This window comes from Notolepis coatsorum (genome assembly GCF_963971535.1).
Source record: "Notolepis coatsorum genome assembly, chromosome: 17".
NCBI classification, from domain to species: Eukaryota; Metazoa; Chordata; class Actinopteri; order Aulopiformes; family Paralepididae; genus Notolepis; species Notolepis coatsorum.
Window position 1 is genome coordinate 1,710,410 of NC_140181.1, and position 16,895 is coordinate 1,727,304.

The following is a 16,895-nucleotide window of genomic DNA, read 5'->3' on the forward strand; positions in this document are numbered from 1 at the left end:
GGCCGCTTCAATGTGACTACTGGCTTGTGTGCACGAGACAGCTGGGGGTCTGGCTGTTGACAAGAGAGAGGTGGGCTTGTCAGAGGAGACAGGTGGTCTGGCCAATTCAGAGGAGGAGAGAAAAGTGTGATGGTATGATGTATCAGCGGTGGAGTACATCTTGTGTTTGATCTTCCCCCATGATACAACCTCGATGTGATGCACTCCCTGTGTGCCATGAAGGGTGGGGACTAGGGATGGGTACCGAATTCGGTACTTTTGAGGCACCGAACCGAAACACGTCGGTACTACCGAGTATCGAATCAAGTGAGAAACCGATTTTTTTTTCTTTTTTTTTTTTTACTTTTTTCTTTTCATGTCAACGTTCACACGCACAATATATGCTTACCTAGGATTTTACTTGATTCAACAACAAAGCAGTCGGAGCAATGACAAGCCGAAAACTGTCGAAATTGTAGTTATTTGAAGTTTGGATTTTTTTTTATGACTGAGGTAGGTAAATAAAATTTCTTGAGACTAAAGTACAGAAAAAAGGTACCGTTGGGTACCGGTATCGATTCACAGGTACCGGTATCGGTTCAAATGTGAAAGGTACCCATCCCTAGTGGGGACATCTGCCCACTTGGCCTCCAGCTCCTGTTTCTCACTGAAGCTCTTGATCTCCTCAGGTGTCACCTTGTCAACAGATATGTTTGGGCACCTCTGCCCAGCGACTCAGGTGAAGTCGGCAGCAGTGTTGACAACTGCCGCCTGTCGGCTGACCACGGCTGTGCTGACTGCTCGCTTGACTGTGCCTCCTACTCCGTCGACGGCTCCCTTGCCATGGCTGGTGGCAAAAAAGTGCCACTCAACGTGGAGGTTGGGGAACATTTCCCGGAAACTTAAAAAGACCCACACAAATTTGTTCTTGAACTGGGAGGCAGCTCCATCACTGAATATGTGCAGCTGTGTCATGTGGGGATGTTTCCTCCTGATGTTTTCAACGATCTTTCCCATGAAGGTTGGCACAGCCTTCTTGTCATGATCCAGGCTGTCACTCACCACCACATACCAGGACAAGGGGTCGGCGTCAGACCAGGCAACGGAGGTGAAGATGGAGATTTGCTTCTGATTCCAGTGGGCAGACTGGATCTCATCCTGGTACGCCGCCGTGTAGTTCTTGGCGAAGTCCACTTGCAGAACCACAGAATCTCCATCTGCTTGGGCGGTCGCCTTCTTCTCCTCAAACACAGCACTTTGTTTCCTTTTTATGAAGCAGTGCTTCAGAAATTGTGGTGCACTGCTCGTGAGAAGACGAAGTACATCTCCTAGTACCCCAGTCTTCTGGACCTTCATTTGCACTCCACCGACCGTCTCCCAGGCATACCAGGTGGTCTTCAGTGGTTTATCCTCATCTGGTATGTGGTCCACAATACTGTTCCGGAACAGTTTTGCATCTCTGCACTCCTCGCAAGTGTTCAGCATACATTGTGGCTCATCAGCGCTGCAAAACACGGACCTGACAAATTCTGTTGAACTCTTAAACACTTTGCGAGGAACATGGCGCCGCACACAATCCAGGAGAAGGGTAGTGTTTTCATGGTACCTACACAGACACATGTTCCTTGGAGTTTCTGAACAGAGACAGACATGAGGTGGCCGGAGTTCAGCAAACTTGGATTTGCCAATGACAATGTCGGGATTGTCCTCCTTAAAACAGCGGTAAGCCTCCATAAGGGACATGGACATGTGGCGTTTGTGAACCCTCTGCTTGACTCCTTCTCTTATGGTCACTGCATCCTTCATTCCTGGGGCCTGTCTTGAAATGTCGTCCCTGGAATAATACTCATTTACTTTCTGTTTGGTTTCATTTGGGGTTTCTGTGTTTTTTGGGGTGGGTTTCTTGTCACGATACTAGGCAAAACAATAACAAATACACATGTAGGCTGAGCAGACGCGAGGGGGAGATGGCCGACAGCAGCCGATTAGCAGTAGGCTAACGTGGACACTGCTCTGCCTAGACCAACAATGTGTGAAAAAGTTGTGTCTGGAAATATGTTGGGAGGAGTCATAAAATACTTCTGATTTAAATCAAACATCGGGTCATAATCGGACATAACAACACACATTCGCAATGTAACATCTTTTTTTTATTTTGCCATTCTGGCCATTCAGAAAGTCATACAATTAGGTTAATCGAAAAATAAATGTTTACATCATTGTGTCTCCTCCTGTAGTGTGAAAAAACATGCATTCTCATAAATATTACGATCAAATCTATTTTGTACTTCAAAATATAGACCTTGATGATACATTTGAAATTGGTTTGGTTATGATGTTATTAAAAAAAATTCATGGTGAGGTTGACATTTGCATGGAATTGCCCTTCTGCAAGATTTTTATTCATAAGATTTCAATACGCTTTTCTTTTCTTCTTTTTTTTTTAGATTTGTTTTTGGCATTTTATTGCTTTATTTCGGATACAAGCAGAGAGGAAGGATGGGAGATAGATACGGGGGAAGACGAAGGTCGCCGGGTCCGGGAGTCGAACCCGGGACGGCCGCGTTGCACTACAGTGCGTTACGTGGTGCGCCGCCCCCTGGCGCCCCAATAAGCTTTGTTCAAGAGAAAAACGTATTATATTAAGAGTTCTTTTGTATTTTTTTGTTCTATATGGTTTTTCCTAACCTTCTGCGGTTTGTTTGTTTTAGTGTCCCAGGACCCCGGGAAGCCTCAGCGGAAGCCCAGGGCTCGAACTCCAAAGGCGGAGAAGGTCAAGAAACCTGTGTCGGGAGAAGGAGAACCTAATAAAATGGAGGAGGCACCAAAGCCTAAAGGACCCGGCAGGAAGAGGAAGAAGAGCCTCAAAGCGGACGTCACTGAAGCCATAGTCGGGCCTCCTACGGAACAGGACGAGCAGATCGGAGCCATCATCGAGGCGGTCCTGGCCAGCGCTGCGAGCCTGAGCACAACCGTCGAGAAACCCAAGAAGGCCAGGAAGCACAATCAAGAAGGCAAACCGGCTAAGATGCCTAAACTGGACCCTGACGCCACAGCTAACAGTGCGGACAACGACCAGGATGGAGACGAGAGCTCTACTGCAGGTAACAGACGTGACACCGTTTTCTATCTATAATCCACCATGACGTAACAAATATAAATTATGTAGCAATATATATATTTTTTTTATATATAGCAGCATATTTAATGGTAAATGGCTGCATTTATAGAACAGCTTTTATCCAAAGCGCTTTACAATTTTGTTCCTCGCATTCACTCACACATTCACACACCGACGGCAGAGGCGACCATGCAAGGTGCCAACCTGCTCATCGGCAGCAGTTAGTGTCTTGCTCAAGGACACATCGACACGCTGCCTGGGAGGAGTGGGAATCGAACCGGGACTACCAGACGACGCTCTACCTCCTGAGCCACTGTCGCCCCCACAGAGTTGTGATTGTGGTCTTGTGTGTCTCTTAGGTGAAGCCAACAGGAGGAGGGTGGCCACAGAGGAGCAGGTCCTCTTCCCGCTGCTGCACGGGTAACGGCGCCCCCTGGTGGTTCTTTATTCTTGATTAGCTTCTGCCACTTTGAGCGGGTGAACAGCCACAGTGTTCGCTCCTGAATATTACATCTCGCCACATTGGTGCTTTGTTTCCACGACTCGTTGGGGTTTTGGATCATCAACTGCCTCTCCTTTACTGTAGTTGGAGGCGAGAGATCCGCGTGAGGAAGGTGGAGGAGCGCATGAAGGGTGAGACCTGGTACTACACGCCTTGCGGGCGCAGGATGAAGCAGTTCCCCGAGATCATCAAGGTATATTTCTCTCCATTTAAAAAAAAAATAATAGGCAGCACTATGGGGCTGCTTTTGGCTCATTAAAATGACATGTTTAAACAGTTTAGCCATAACGGTCTCCATCTCTCCCTCTCTGCTCCGCTGTCTTGCTGCTCTCAGTACCTGAAGAAGCACCTGGACGGTGCCGTCAGCAGGGAGCACTTCAGCTTCAGCCCCCGCATGCCCGTGGGCCACTTCTACGAGGAGCGGGAGGCCCTGGGGGTCTGTATCACAGCCGCTCTGTTCACCCCTAACCCAGGAAACTACTGTAGAGAGGGGGGAGAGGGAGGCCCTGGGGGTCTGTATCACAGCAGCTCTGTTCACCCCTAACCCAGGAAACTACTGTAGAGAGGGGGAGAGGGAGGCCCTGGGGGTCTGTATCACAGCCGCTCTGTTCACCCCTAACCCAGGAAACTACTGTAGAGAGGGGGGAGAGGGAGGCCCTGGGGGTCTGTATCACAGCCGCTCTGTTCACCCCTAACCCAGGAAACTACTGTAGAGAGGGGGGAGAGGGAGGCCCTGGGGGTCTGTATCACAGCCGCTCTGTTCACCCCTAACCCAGGAAACTACTGTAGAGAGGGGGGAGAGGGAGGCCCTGGGGGTCTGTATCACAGCCGCTCTGTTCACCCCTAACCCAGGAAACTGTATCACAGCAGCTCTGTTCACCCCTAACCCAGGAAACTACTGTAGAGAGGGGGGAGAGGGAGGCCCTGGGGGTCTGTATCACAGCAGCTCTGTTCACCCCTAACCCAGGAAACTACTGTAGAGAGGGGGAGAGGGAGGCCCTGGGGGTCTGTATCACAGCAGCTCTGTTCACCCCTAACCCAGGAAACTGTATCACAGCAGCTCTGTTCACCCCTAACCCAAACCCTTTTCTGTTCCTTGTCCTTGGCAATTATTCTTTTGTGGGTGGCTTTTATTCTTAGCTACTCTCGCTTTTGTAGGCTAAACTCCTCATTTATGGTTACTTGCTTTGACGACGCAATACTTTGGAGCTCCTTCAGCTGTCGTCTGTCACTTGGAATAACCACCTCCTATATGCGTAAAATGTACATTTTAAATGTAATATGCAGCGTAACACATGTCACAAGTGTGCAGATGAAGACTTACGTTTCCCTCGTGGTGTCTGACAGGGGAAACAGTGGGTGCTCTTGGCCAATGAGGAGGTTCCCTCCATGATCATGGCCATCACCGGTCGGCGCGGTCGACCTCCGAACCCTGACAAAGAGAAGAAGCCCCGGCGGGTCGGGCGGCAGGTGCGACGCCCCGGCAGACCGCCCAAGCCCAAGACGGTGGACCTGCTCAGCAAGGTGGACGCCAAGCTGCTGCAGAGGCTGGAGGCCAAGGGTAAAGGGCTGTGTTTAGACCAGGGCTGTATGTACACTTTTTTTGCACATAGCACTGGTGCTACAGAGGTTGATAGTTTTGTAGCACAGGCCAAAATCTTGTAGCACAAGTATAAAACATGTTATATTTGTAACGGTCACAAATGTGCCTATTGTATTTGTGTTATTTAGTTGCAGTGCCATGTTTGGCTGTCATTTTCATGCTGACAAGTTGACGCCACACAGCCAGACACGTTACGTGTAAGGAATTATGGGATATGGTGTTGGGTGTATGGACTCTACTAGGGGTGGGAATCACCAGTTTCATCACGATACGATATCGATTCTTTGGACAACGATACGATATTTGCCGATATCTGCCACGATACGATACAATGCAGGTGCCTGCGATCGATATGAGATGATATCATAAGACCATTTAACACAATCAGTAACATTTAGATCAACTAAAAAAAGGTAACTAATATAATTTGGAAATATTTTTTTTAGCTCTTCCAGACATTTAAATGAAAAACTATTTATTGTTTTTAATACAAATAGACCTCCTGTTCACTATAAAGTGCCACGTTTTGATATATTGAGCTTTAAACTTTTAAGTAATTTTTTTTGGAACACGCAACCTAAAACCCCTTCCTCTCCCAAACCGTTCCTGCAATTGTTTTATGTTGCATGATGATCATGCATACATTTATTATGTATTGTATTTTTTATGTTTAAATATCAACATTATCTGTCCACCCTCAGTACATTTACTATCAATATAATATACGCGTCTGACATCATATCTTTTCAAACGCACACACACAGAAGGGAGAATGCCCCCCCCCCCCCCCCCCCCCCCCCCTCCTTCCCAGTCCCCACTCTGCTGTTCTCTATCGCTCTGAACAGGGCTTTAGCTTGTTGTTAGCTTATGCTAACGTAACGTTAATTCTGCTCTTAAACACGACGTGGTCATAAAGGAATGGCGAGGATTGCAAAGCATGTTATATGCATTTGACCCGTTGCGGAATAAAACAGCAGGGATTTGTTTTGGGTCGCGAAATAGGCACACTAGCCTTGCTATGTTGCAATGTGCGTGTTCCAGACGCTACTGCTACTACTGAGACGAGTACTGCTGTGTGCTGTAGAGCGGATATGAGTCACAACACCACAGATTTTCAAAATAAGAGTATCGATATGAACTGAGCGTTGCTAGCTGCCGGAGCCATAGTTATTAAAGCTGGAGCTGCGCTTAGGCGGAAATGAGACCAGCTACAGGATTTTCAAAATAAGAGTATCGACATGAACCAAATGCCTATCGCACCAGTGCTACTGAAGTAAATCCATTCATCGCACAGACCGATGTTGCTGTAGCACGTGCAATATATATCTTGCACTGTACAGCCCTGGTTTAGAGAGAGATAGATATGAGGGGAGAAGGCTACATATCGTTGCTGTCTGATGAAAGCCACTTATCCAAAAAGTTTATTTGAATTTAGAAAAAGCATCCTAAACTAATCTCCTAATTGATATCTGTGTTTTTAAAGTCATACGTTGGGTTTTCAGATTCCGTAATTTTTTGCCATATGCAACAAGTACAATGGGATTCTTACACTCGGTTTGCTCCACAGCATAAAGGAATAAAAAGCAACAATTTACAGAATAAAAAGGCAGGTATGTTTATACATTATAAATAAAATAAACAAACAAAAGTTAATACTGCGGAGCTCCTGGAGACACGTCTGCTCTCTTCAGCGCCTTTCCATGTGTTCCATAGGTCATAGGTCATTAAACTGGCCCACATGACCTTTCCTGGTGTTTCATAGGTCATAGGGTCATTAACCTGGCCCACATGAACCATGTAAACATAGGTCCTAGGTAGGGCTGAGCCCAAATGATCGGACATTCGTTCGTTACGTTGGTGTTCGAATCTTAATTAAAATGTTTATTTTACACAAAATATAAGAATGTGATGTATATCAGAATATCACAGTACTGGACGGCTACGTTGTGAGGTGGGCAAGGCGCTCACCACGAATACTGGAGACGCTGGGTTCGCCTGTTCGAGCCCAGCGCTCCACATTGCTTTCAGTTTAGCTGGTCGTCCGTACTAATACACATTGGCAGTATTAGGGGGAGGGAAACTGATGGGTGGGGATCGGGCGTTGTGGACAGCAACTCCTACAGGTCGGTTGGTGCGCCTGCGCAGTAGAATCAGGAAGCAACAGGGGACTCGTGCTATGTATGACTTAGTCCACATTGCAGCCGGCTTGTGGGAGGCAAGAAACAGCGTTCGAGACAGGGGAGGGTTGAATTGGATGATACGAAATTGGGATGGGAGAAAAATAGAAAAATGGGAGAAAAAGTGGATTAAAAAATATCACAGTACTATGTTGTGTTTACAATAATTCGAAAGTCACGCACAAACACAGGTCACAACAACAGTCTAGTGAGATGAGGAGGGGTCACGTCATATCAGGAAATGAATCGATCATGGAAAAAAAGAGTTTAGTGACTCGCACTCACCCATCTTATTTCATAATACAACGTTACTTAACGTTACACAGGTAAGTTATGTTATGCACATTAATTAAGCTATACATAGCACAGCCCTTTAGCTTGCTAACGTTAACACAATGTCTGCCACGCAGTTTGACCATCTTATACCTCTCTCTGCCAGTGCTGTAAGCCTATGGAGTCGCTCACCTTCTTTGCAGGGCTATAACTTTTTAAATATTATAGCTATATCGACATTACTATGGCCCATTCAACATCGGGTATCTATCGTTCCGGATGTGGGAACGTTATATTTTTCCATTAATACATTGTCGTGTTAATACCGCTGTGAATATAAGTATGTTTTTAGAGTGTAGAGCAGTAATTCCTAGAACGCGAGTTATAGGCCCCGACGCGTATTATACATAATCGATTGGCGTTTCGTTCCTATACACGCTATATAAAAGAAATTCAAATGCATATGATCGGTATACATTATGCTCCATCATGTGTGAAGGAAAGGGGGGGAGGGTGGTTTATGATTCCTTGATTGTCAGTGACGGCTTTCTTTAGTACGACATCATACGTTGATCAGATGGATTGCAATGAAATAAATGGACAATCGAGCTGGAATTAACATTAGATTACTCTAACCTGTGGCCGATGAGTCTGGAGAAAAAATATTCCAATTATTTGATTTCCATCTGTTAGATCAGTTTTCCGTTTGTACGACGCAATAAACGCCGAAAGCATATTGATTCTTGCGTCTCGAAAGCGATCCAATGCATTAGTGTTTGTCTGGATCCACATAACAAGAGAGCTCTGCCCGAAACATTTTCGTCGATGCACAGAACGCCCCATCTGGTTGAGAGTGGAGTGCAACTCGCCTGAAATCCACCAGGCGGCGGTATTGAGCCATTGCAATATCCGACAGAGTCCAGAGTCTCCCGGAGCCTTGCTGGATGAATTATTAATGGCAATAGCGAATAAAGGAAATAACGATCATAAAAAGGAGTTAACTCGTTTCTGGCGCTCAACGCATGGCGGCCAATAACGAGTATACTCGTTAATGGCGCAGAAACGGTTAAGATAGCAGGAGCCGTTGGCCAACAAAGATGTGTCAACAAATGTATTCACAAAATGGATTATCATCCAAACGTTATTGAAGCCTCCCGTGACCAGTATGTCGGGGCCATTCGATTTCCCCATCTAGCTATAGCTGGGCCAGCTTTCCATTACATAGTTTCACTGTGCGTCACGTTGTTTGTAGAGTTAAATCTATATTTTATATTATAGCTATGGATACAATACCATGGTCATTTGACAGTAACTAATATCTTCCGTTCAAGATGCAAGTCAACGCCCCCCCCCCCCCCCCTCCATCCATTAACTCAACTGGTCTGTCACTGTAATATTTATTTATTTGCACTAGCACTATTGCACTTGGGACATTGATGGTATTTTATTATTATTGAGGACATTGGGACATTGATACTATATTATTATATTATTATTATTGACATTATTTTGCACTATATTCAGTATGCTTGTATGTCAGTGGTGATGCTCCAAACAAAATTTTGTTGTACCAACAATGACAATAAAGATTCTATTCTAAAAAACAATAAAAAATTTCATGAATACATTCACGCGTTATCCCGTGGTGAATACGAGTATAATTTCGTAATCATCCGGGCTAATTCCTGGGAGGCCGGCTACAGGGCGCAACATGAATTCTACTAAAACCATTGGCGTTTCATATCAAATCTATATTATTTTATTATGTATTATGCATGCAATGCATGCATTATGCATTTGATTAGAAAATAATAGCATGTCCAGGGACGAAACGCCAATGGTTTAGAATAGTAGCCAATAGTAGAATTCACGTTGCGCCCTATAGCCAGCCTCCCAGGAATTAGCCCGGATCATTCCGAAATTATACTCATATTCACCATGGGATAAAGCATGAACGTATGAAAAGATTTATTCTTTTTTGCATCTTGAACGGAAGATAGTTACTGTCAAATGACCATGGTATTGTATCCATAGCTATAATATAAAATATAGATTTAGCTCTACAAACAACGTGACGCACAGTGAAACTATGTAATGCAAACCTGGCCGTGCTATAGCTAGATGGGGAAATCGAATGGCCCCGAATGTGTTAAACTGGCCCACATGAACCATGTAAACATAGATCCTAGGGTCATTAACTCATTTACTGCACTGTTTTCCCATTTGTACTCCCTGGTGCCAGCGTTTCAGACCATTTTGACGATGTTTGCAGACCCATCGTATATTCTATATTATAGCTATGGAGACAATACTATGGCTTATTTGAAAGGCAATATTTATACTCCCAACAGGGAACAAACCGTTTATTTCTACATACCTCCGTTCCTGCGCAATCCCAGGCTAAAAAGCCTGCCGTATCAAGAAATTCCATGCTCATTTTCTAGAATGCGAGATATTGCGTGTTTTGTGCGCAGCATGCGCAGTTCGTGCTTGTTGCTCGTCTGACACCTATATATTTCCAGGTCAAAGGTAACATGACCGGCTGGGTGGCGCAGCAGACATTGCGCTCGTCACCAACGCATGAGACACCGGTATCGAATCCGGCTGTCGGCGTTGCCTCTGGCTTAGGCCGGCCGTCATACTAACTCAATTGTCAGAGTTAGCGGGTGGGACGTTGATGGGTGGTAATCTGGACGTTGTAAACAGCAACTCCTACAGGTCGGTCAGGGCGCCTGCACAGCAGAGACAGGAAAATGGCGGGGGCAGTGTGAGCCTCCTACACGTTACTCCTCGCCAAATGAGAGTCCGCGCTGGCAGGTGAAAAGATGCGACTGGCTGCCTACACATGTATCGGAGGGGACATGCGATGGGCTTCTATCCTCCCTACAACTGGCCAGTGGGGGGCACATGCGAGCAACGATCAAGACAGGGGAGGGGAGAATTGGCACGGCTAAATTGGGATAAGAGAAAAATAGAAAAAGAGGAGAAAAAGTGGATCAAAAGGTAACATGACCATGCATACAATTGCTCTATTCACAAAACCACCATGGGGGGGGGCGCTACATAACAACACATTATACTGCTGTAGAATGAGGATTCAATTCAAAATGAACATTTATTACAAGACAACATGAAATACTAAATAAATCGCCATCAATAAAACAAAATCAAAAATATAATATAATAAAAAAAGAAAATTATGAGGCCCTCACTATATGTGGCAGCTACCCTAGGGTATAGTGCAATTCAACAGTGTGAAACCATGTGCAATTTTATAACCTTGATTGTGCAATACAGGGTTTGAAATTAACGGGGGCTTGGGGCAAAATGCCCTCGAAAATTGTCCAAATGCCCTCGAAAATCAGTTAAGGGGGGCAATAAAAGCCCCCGACAGTTTACTAATTATATATTATCTACAGTGCGAGCATTTCCCCCGTATTTGCCCCTAATAATGTGTGTGCGCGAACCGGAAAAATCATTTACTTGCAGAGTGAAGATTACAAAACAGCTCCGCTGTTAATAGTTAAGAAACTGGACTGAAATTCAGTTTTTGGGTGGAATGCAAAGAGGGAGGGAGGCGGGGCCCGCTGCGTGTTACAGTGCTTGAGAGGTGCTGCGAACACAGACAGACAGACAGACAGGGAGCTCTGCTCTGCTTTCAGCAAGCATGCATAGTGCTGTGTAACATTAAGTTACACTGCTATCTTAACGTTAGCAAGCTAAGCATCTGCATAGCGCGACCTGTGTAACGTTAAGTAACTTGTGTTCGGCGGGGAAAGACCGTTCCATTTGTAACACAACTCCAAAGAATAACATCCAAATGATCCCGATGCGCATTTCCTTCATTCCACAGCGCTGAGCGCGCAACGTATTTCATTGATCGATCTGACAACAACACAACTTGCCCTCAGGGACAATCATATTTAATCTATTTAGATAGAGTATGTATGTATTATTTACAGATAATTGAAGGTACCTCAAAACATGAAACCAAGCCATGTCACACATTGTGTGTGTGTGTTACTTGAACAATTGTCACTCTGCTCCTAAATTTCTGTGTGCTCCTAAATTTGTATTTAGATTTTATTGATTAACATTTGATTTAGGAGCACATGTGCTCCTTGGGAAAAAGGTTAGCGTAGAGCCCTATATATGGAGACATTAACATTACGTTATCAAACATAGGGACGAAGACTGTAAAAAAAAGTGCCAACAATGTTTTATAATCTTTATGTTAATTTTCATTATAAAAATGTTGTGCCCCCGAAATACAAAAAAAGCCCCCGAAAATCAATTAAGGGGGGCAAAAAAAGCCAGCGAATTTTTTATTTCTAACCCTGGTGCAATATGTCCAATGTTTACAATACAGTGTACATTATAGTATATGTATACACTGTTATGTAGACATATACTATGATGTCTACACTGCTATCGACTATACTATAAAACTATATACTGGCTTAGGTTAAATCAAATTAAAGGTACAAACAATGGAGTGTGATTTAGTGACCAAACATGGCACTGCAACTAAATAACAACACTAGACTGTTTGGATTGCAGCTCCGCCGTCATCCCTGTTCTGCCATTTCCTCTGTCACCTCTGGTTCTGGAATCACAGGAATGTAACAAATGGATACATTAGATTAGATGTATTGTCCTTTAGAGCAGGGGTTTCCAAACTTTTCAGGCCAGGACCCAGAAAATAAGGCGTCAGAGAGCCGCGGCCCAATGCACATCGTCAGGCTTTTTTTTTTTTTTGCCATGCGACCGATTTTTTAAGCCAAATATCACTTCAATCCTATTAAGTTAGTTCAAGTTAGTTATTCATTTATATGTGCTATTTATGAGAGGGCTAACTTGTTGCAAAATAATAATGATAATAATAATAGTCTCATTAACACTTTGACTGCCGGAAAACGCTTTAAAGCGTCATTCCCGGCCATGCTCAAGTTGCCGGAGGACGCTGTACAGCGTCCTTATATCAATATTTCAAAAATCTGCGATCGGATTCATATTTCCCCTCCGCTGGCCTGAGATCCACCAGGAGGACCCACTGAGCTCTCTGGCGGTTCAGGAGCGCCATCTGGTGGCCGATCGGCGCAATCGCCAACAGGAAGTGCTATGGAGGTTGTGCTGGTCGACCATATTACTTCCGGGCACTCTGTTTGGCTCACGGGACTCGATCTCGACACAATACATAGCGATCGATTGCCAATAACTCGATAAACAACATGATTTGGACATATATACTATTATACAAGCTGGAAATGGACCCGATATTTCTACATACCATAATAGGTAAATGACTGTTCCACGCTCATCGCCCAACGGCGCGAGGAGGATACGGTAAGATTCAGCGTTATTTTTGATCGTATTCCATATAAACTGTTATGATGAACATATCACCCACACTAGATGAATGATATAACGCTGCCCACGGAATTATAAACGATCCCCCGCCCATCCAGTCATCATCAGATCATACGTAGATCATTCTAGAAGTACGTCCAATTGAAATTTTTTATATCGCCCCGATTGCCATCAAACTGTATTTCATCATCAATATAATGCATTTGGGGCTATATATCACGTTCTGGAGAAAGCTGCAGAAAGAGATGAAAACATACTTATACATTAGACCATACTTTACTATGAATATGTGAATGAAAAAGTTTAACGTTGCTACACAATGAACAATACATATAGGACTTTGAATGGGCCCTAATAATGGCAATGTAGCAATAGAATTTAAAAAGTTATAGCCCTGCAAAGAAGGGGAATTTCTCCATAGACAAATAGCGCTGGCAATCCACAGTCATTTTCCGGATTTCTGGCCGGCACCCATAGTGTTAAAATACTATTGTTGCTTCGGTTGTTTTCAGCGTTTTATGTGCATAATCTGTTATTTAGTTTGAAATGTTCGTTGAAATAAATAAATTTTTCGTTTTTGTTTATTTATTAAGTTAATATAAAACCATATAGTCACATTTTAGAATACAATAGAATAGAATTTTAGAATACAACTAGAAACACTGTCCTGGCCTGCTTCTAAGTTCAGTGGCCTGACAAAAAATAAAATAAAAAAAATAAAAAATTATATATATATATTTTTTTTAAATCATCTCGCGGCCCACCCATGGCTGCTCGCGGCCCACCTTTGGGTCGCGACCCCGACTTTGGGAACCACTGCTTTAGAGCAGTGGTTCTCAACTGGTCTAGCCTCGGGACCCAACATTTTCCTTAGTCATAAGTCGCGACCCAAATTTTTTAACGACTATGATTTATTTCAATATTTTTTTTGCAGTAATACACAATCTTTCATGCACTGTTAAAAACATGAAATAAACACAAAGTGCAACAAAAGTGTAACTAGGGCTAAAACCCAATGAAATAAAATAATAATAAATAATATGCTTCTTAGCAGATTTCTTAGCTTAACATAACAGACCTAAGTTTGGGGGAACTAATGGGATAACTGGGGTTGCAACAAAATTGCAACTAGGGCTAAAAACAATGAAATAAAATAATATATGCTTCTAGGCAGATTTCTTAGCTTAACATAACATACCTAAGTTTGGGGGAACTAATGGGATAACTGGGGTTGCAACAAAAGTGCAACTAGGGCTAAAAACCCAATGAAATAAAATATTAATAAAAATAATAAATAATATATCCTTAGCAGACTTCTTAGCTTAACATAACAGACCTACAGTAAGTTTGGGGGAACTAATGGGATAACTGGGGTTGCAACACAAGTACAACTAGGGCTAAAAACACAATGAAATAAAATAATAATAATAATAATAAATAATATATGCTTCTTAGCAGACTTCTTAGCTTAAACATCCCAGGGAACTAATGGGATAACTGGGGATGTTGTTTGCTCCTGACAAGAGTCTCAAAGTCTGGGGTGATGGTAGACAAAGCAACTCTGAGGTCATGCTCACTGTCCAATCAGTTCCTCCGCTTTGTCTTCAGCTGGACCAGAGCTGAGAAGCCACTTTCACAAGCTAGTGAAAAAAAAAACGACTTCATTTTTTTTTTTTTTTAATATATACACGCACACCCACTCAAAATGGCCCCGTGACCCACCAGTTGAGAAACACTGCTTTAGAGGACATTTCATTTACATGATGTCAGTACATGTGCAACAAACAAACAAACTCACCTAAATTAGAAGGGGTGACAGGCCTACTACAGGTTCCCTCGCCATACTCGTCGGACTCGTTTTCACAATGGCATGTTTTAGGATGGGGTTCTGTAAAATAGAACGTTGTGCCTGAATTCTTAGTTACGTTACCTTGGTCAGCAGGTCCGTCAAACCCTGTCCACTCTTCCTCCGAAGTGTCTGAGTCTGAACAGGAACTATTTAAATAAATAACGTTAGTTGGCTCTGGGGCGCTCTGGCGGCGACTACCGCGGCGCGTGAACAGATAACGTTACATCATCCTCGGCCCGTTTCACTTTAGTATTTTTTTGATTTACCAGAAGTGCTGAGTCCAACGTAGTCTGGTGAACACGCACCTTATGGATGGATCGTCACCTTTTGTCCTCTTCATAATAATCTCCTATAGTTCGCTCCACGTGATCGCCATTGCCGACGCTGTTTGCTGGTTACTGTGGCCAGAGCGCAAACCCCCCCCCCACAGGAAACTAGGCCAGATGTACTCAAAAGGTAGGCGAGACTGCCACCTATCGGGATTCGATCGTCATTTATTTCAATTGTAATTATCTCAGGGTTACCAGGATCACACACAAGGTCACGGGGACTGTTTAGTATCATAATAATAAAAAATACATGTAAACATTCAGAGAGAGTGGTTTTCATCGACAGTGTCTATATGATGTCATCGACGGTGTCTATATGATGTCATTGGTAGTTAAACTGGCCCCCATGAACCATGTAAACATTCAGAGAAGGTGGTTTTCATCGACAGTGTCTATATGATGTCATCGACGGTGTCTATATGATGTCATTGGTAGTTAAACTGGCCCCCATGAACCATGTAAACATTCAGAGAAGGTGGTTTTCATCGACAGTGTCTATATGATGTCATCGACGGTGTCTATATGATGTCATTGGTAGTTAAACTGGCCCCCATGAACCATGTAAACATTCAGAGAAGGTGGTTTTCATCGACAGTGTCTATATGATGTCATCGGTAGTTAATCAATGACATGCAGGTTTCTGAGAGACGTTGGTCAGAATGATGTCCAAGTAAACCTTGAATCCAGGTATAATGACGTGTGGCTCGTGGCTCTGCTCCTCCTTTAGAAGCACTCACTGAGGAGGACAAGGAGAAGCTCGCCAAAATCAAGAAGAAAATGAAAAGAAAGGTTGGTTAAACAAAGTCTTCCACGTTCATTTACACCAGTAACTTGTCCTCAAATCCCATCCTAATGTTGTAACTCTTGATTTAGGCAAGAATGAAAAGAAAGGAGGACACCAAGAACAAGAAGCTGAAAGAGGAGAAGAAGAAAGCCAAGGTAAAGAGGGACGAGATGAACTCCTCTGCTTTGACATCTGGATCCTCTACTCACCCGGGTCGCTCACTTAAGCGTCTTCTTTCTTCTCAGCTGGAAAAGGCGCAAGAGGCGAAGGACAACGTGACGAAGGCCGGTGACGTGACCAATCAGGCGGCTCCGCTGCCCGTGCCGGAGCCCGCCTCAGAGCCCAAGAAGCCCGGCCGCAGGAAGAGGGTGAAGGTCGAGGTCCCTCCGCCGGCGCCGCAGACGGACGAGGAGAGGCTCGCCCAGGGCAAGAGGGTGCTGGGGGCTCGCAGTAAAGCCAAGGCGCTGGCCAAGGCCCAGGCGGAGGCCGTGGCGGCCACCCAGGCGGCCCTGGCAGCCAAGAGGGCGGCGGAGAGGAGGGCGCAGGCCCAGAGGCGTCTGGAGGAGAGGAAGAGGCACCAGCTGATCGTAGAGGAGCTGAAGAAACCTGCGGAGGACATGTGTCTCACTGATCACAAGGTGAGGTCCTCTCTTTTAGCTGAAGAAACCTGCGGAGGACGTGTGTCTCACTGATCACAAGGTGAGGTCCTCTCTTTTAGCTGAAGAAACCTGCGGAGGACATGTGTCTCACTGATCACAAGGTGAGGTCCTCTCTTTTAGCTGAAGAAACCTGCGGAGGACATGTGTCTCACTGATCACAAGGTGAGGTCCTCTCTTTTAGCTGAAGAAACCTGCGGAGGACATGTGTCTCACTGATCACAAGGTGAGGTCCTCTCTTTTAGCTGAAGA

The 16,895-nt window shown here is 44.4% G+C and overlaps 1 protein-coding gene across 3 annotated transcripts in view; it reads left to right on the top strand.

Moving 5' to 3' along the window:
* Positions 1–16,895, top strand: part of baz2a (bromodomain adjacent to zinc finger domain, 2A) — a 93,749-nt gene that overhangs the window by 18,098 nt on the left and 58,756 nt on the right. For all 3 annotated transcript variants that reach the window (XM_084332823.1, XM_084332825.1, XM_084332824.1), the window contains exons 6-13: positions 2,691–3,083; positions 3,460–3,520; positions 3,687–3,795; positions 3,937–4,038; positions 4,950–5,163; positions 15,931–15,992; positions 16,077–16,142; positions 16,233–16,625. In XM_084332823.1, the coding sequence (XP_084188949.1) occupies positions 2,691–3,083; positions 3,460–3,520; positions 3,687–3,795; positions 3,937–4,038; positions 4,950–5,163; positions 15,931–15,992; positions 16,077–16,142; positions 16,233–16,625 (1,400 nt within the window). The remainder of the gene's footprint in view (positions 1–2,690; positions 3,084–3,459; positions 3,521–3,686; positions 3,796–3,936; positions 4,039–4,949; positions 5,164–15,930; positions 15,993–16,076; positions 16,143–16,232; positions 16,626–16,895) is intronic.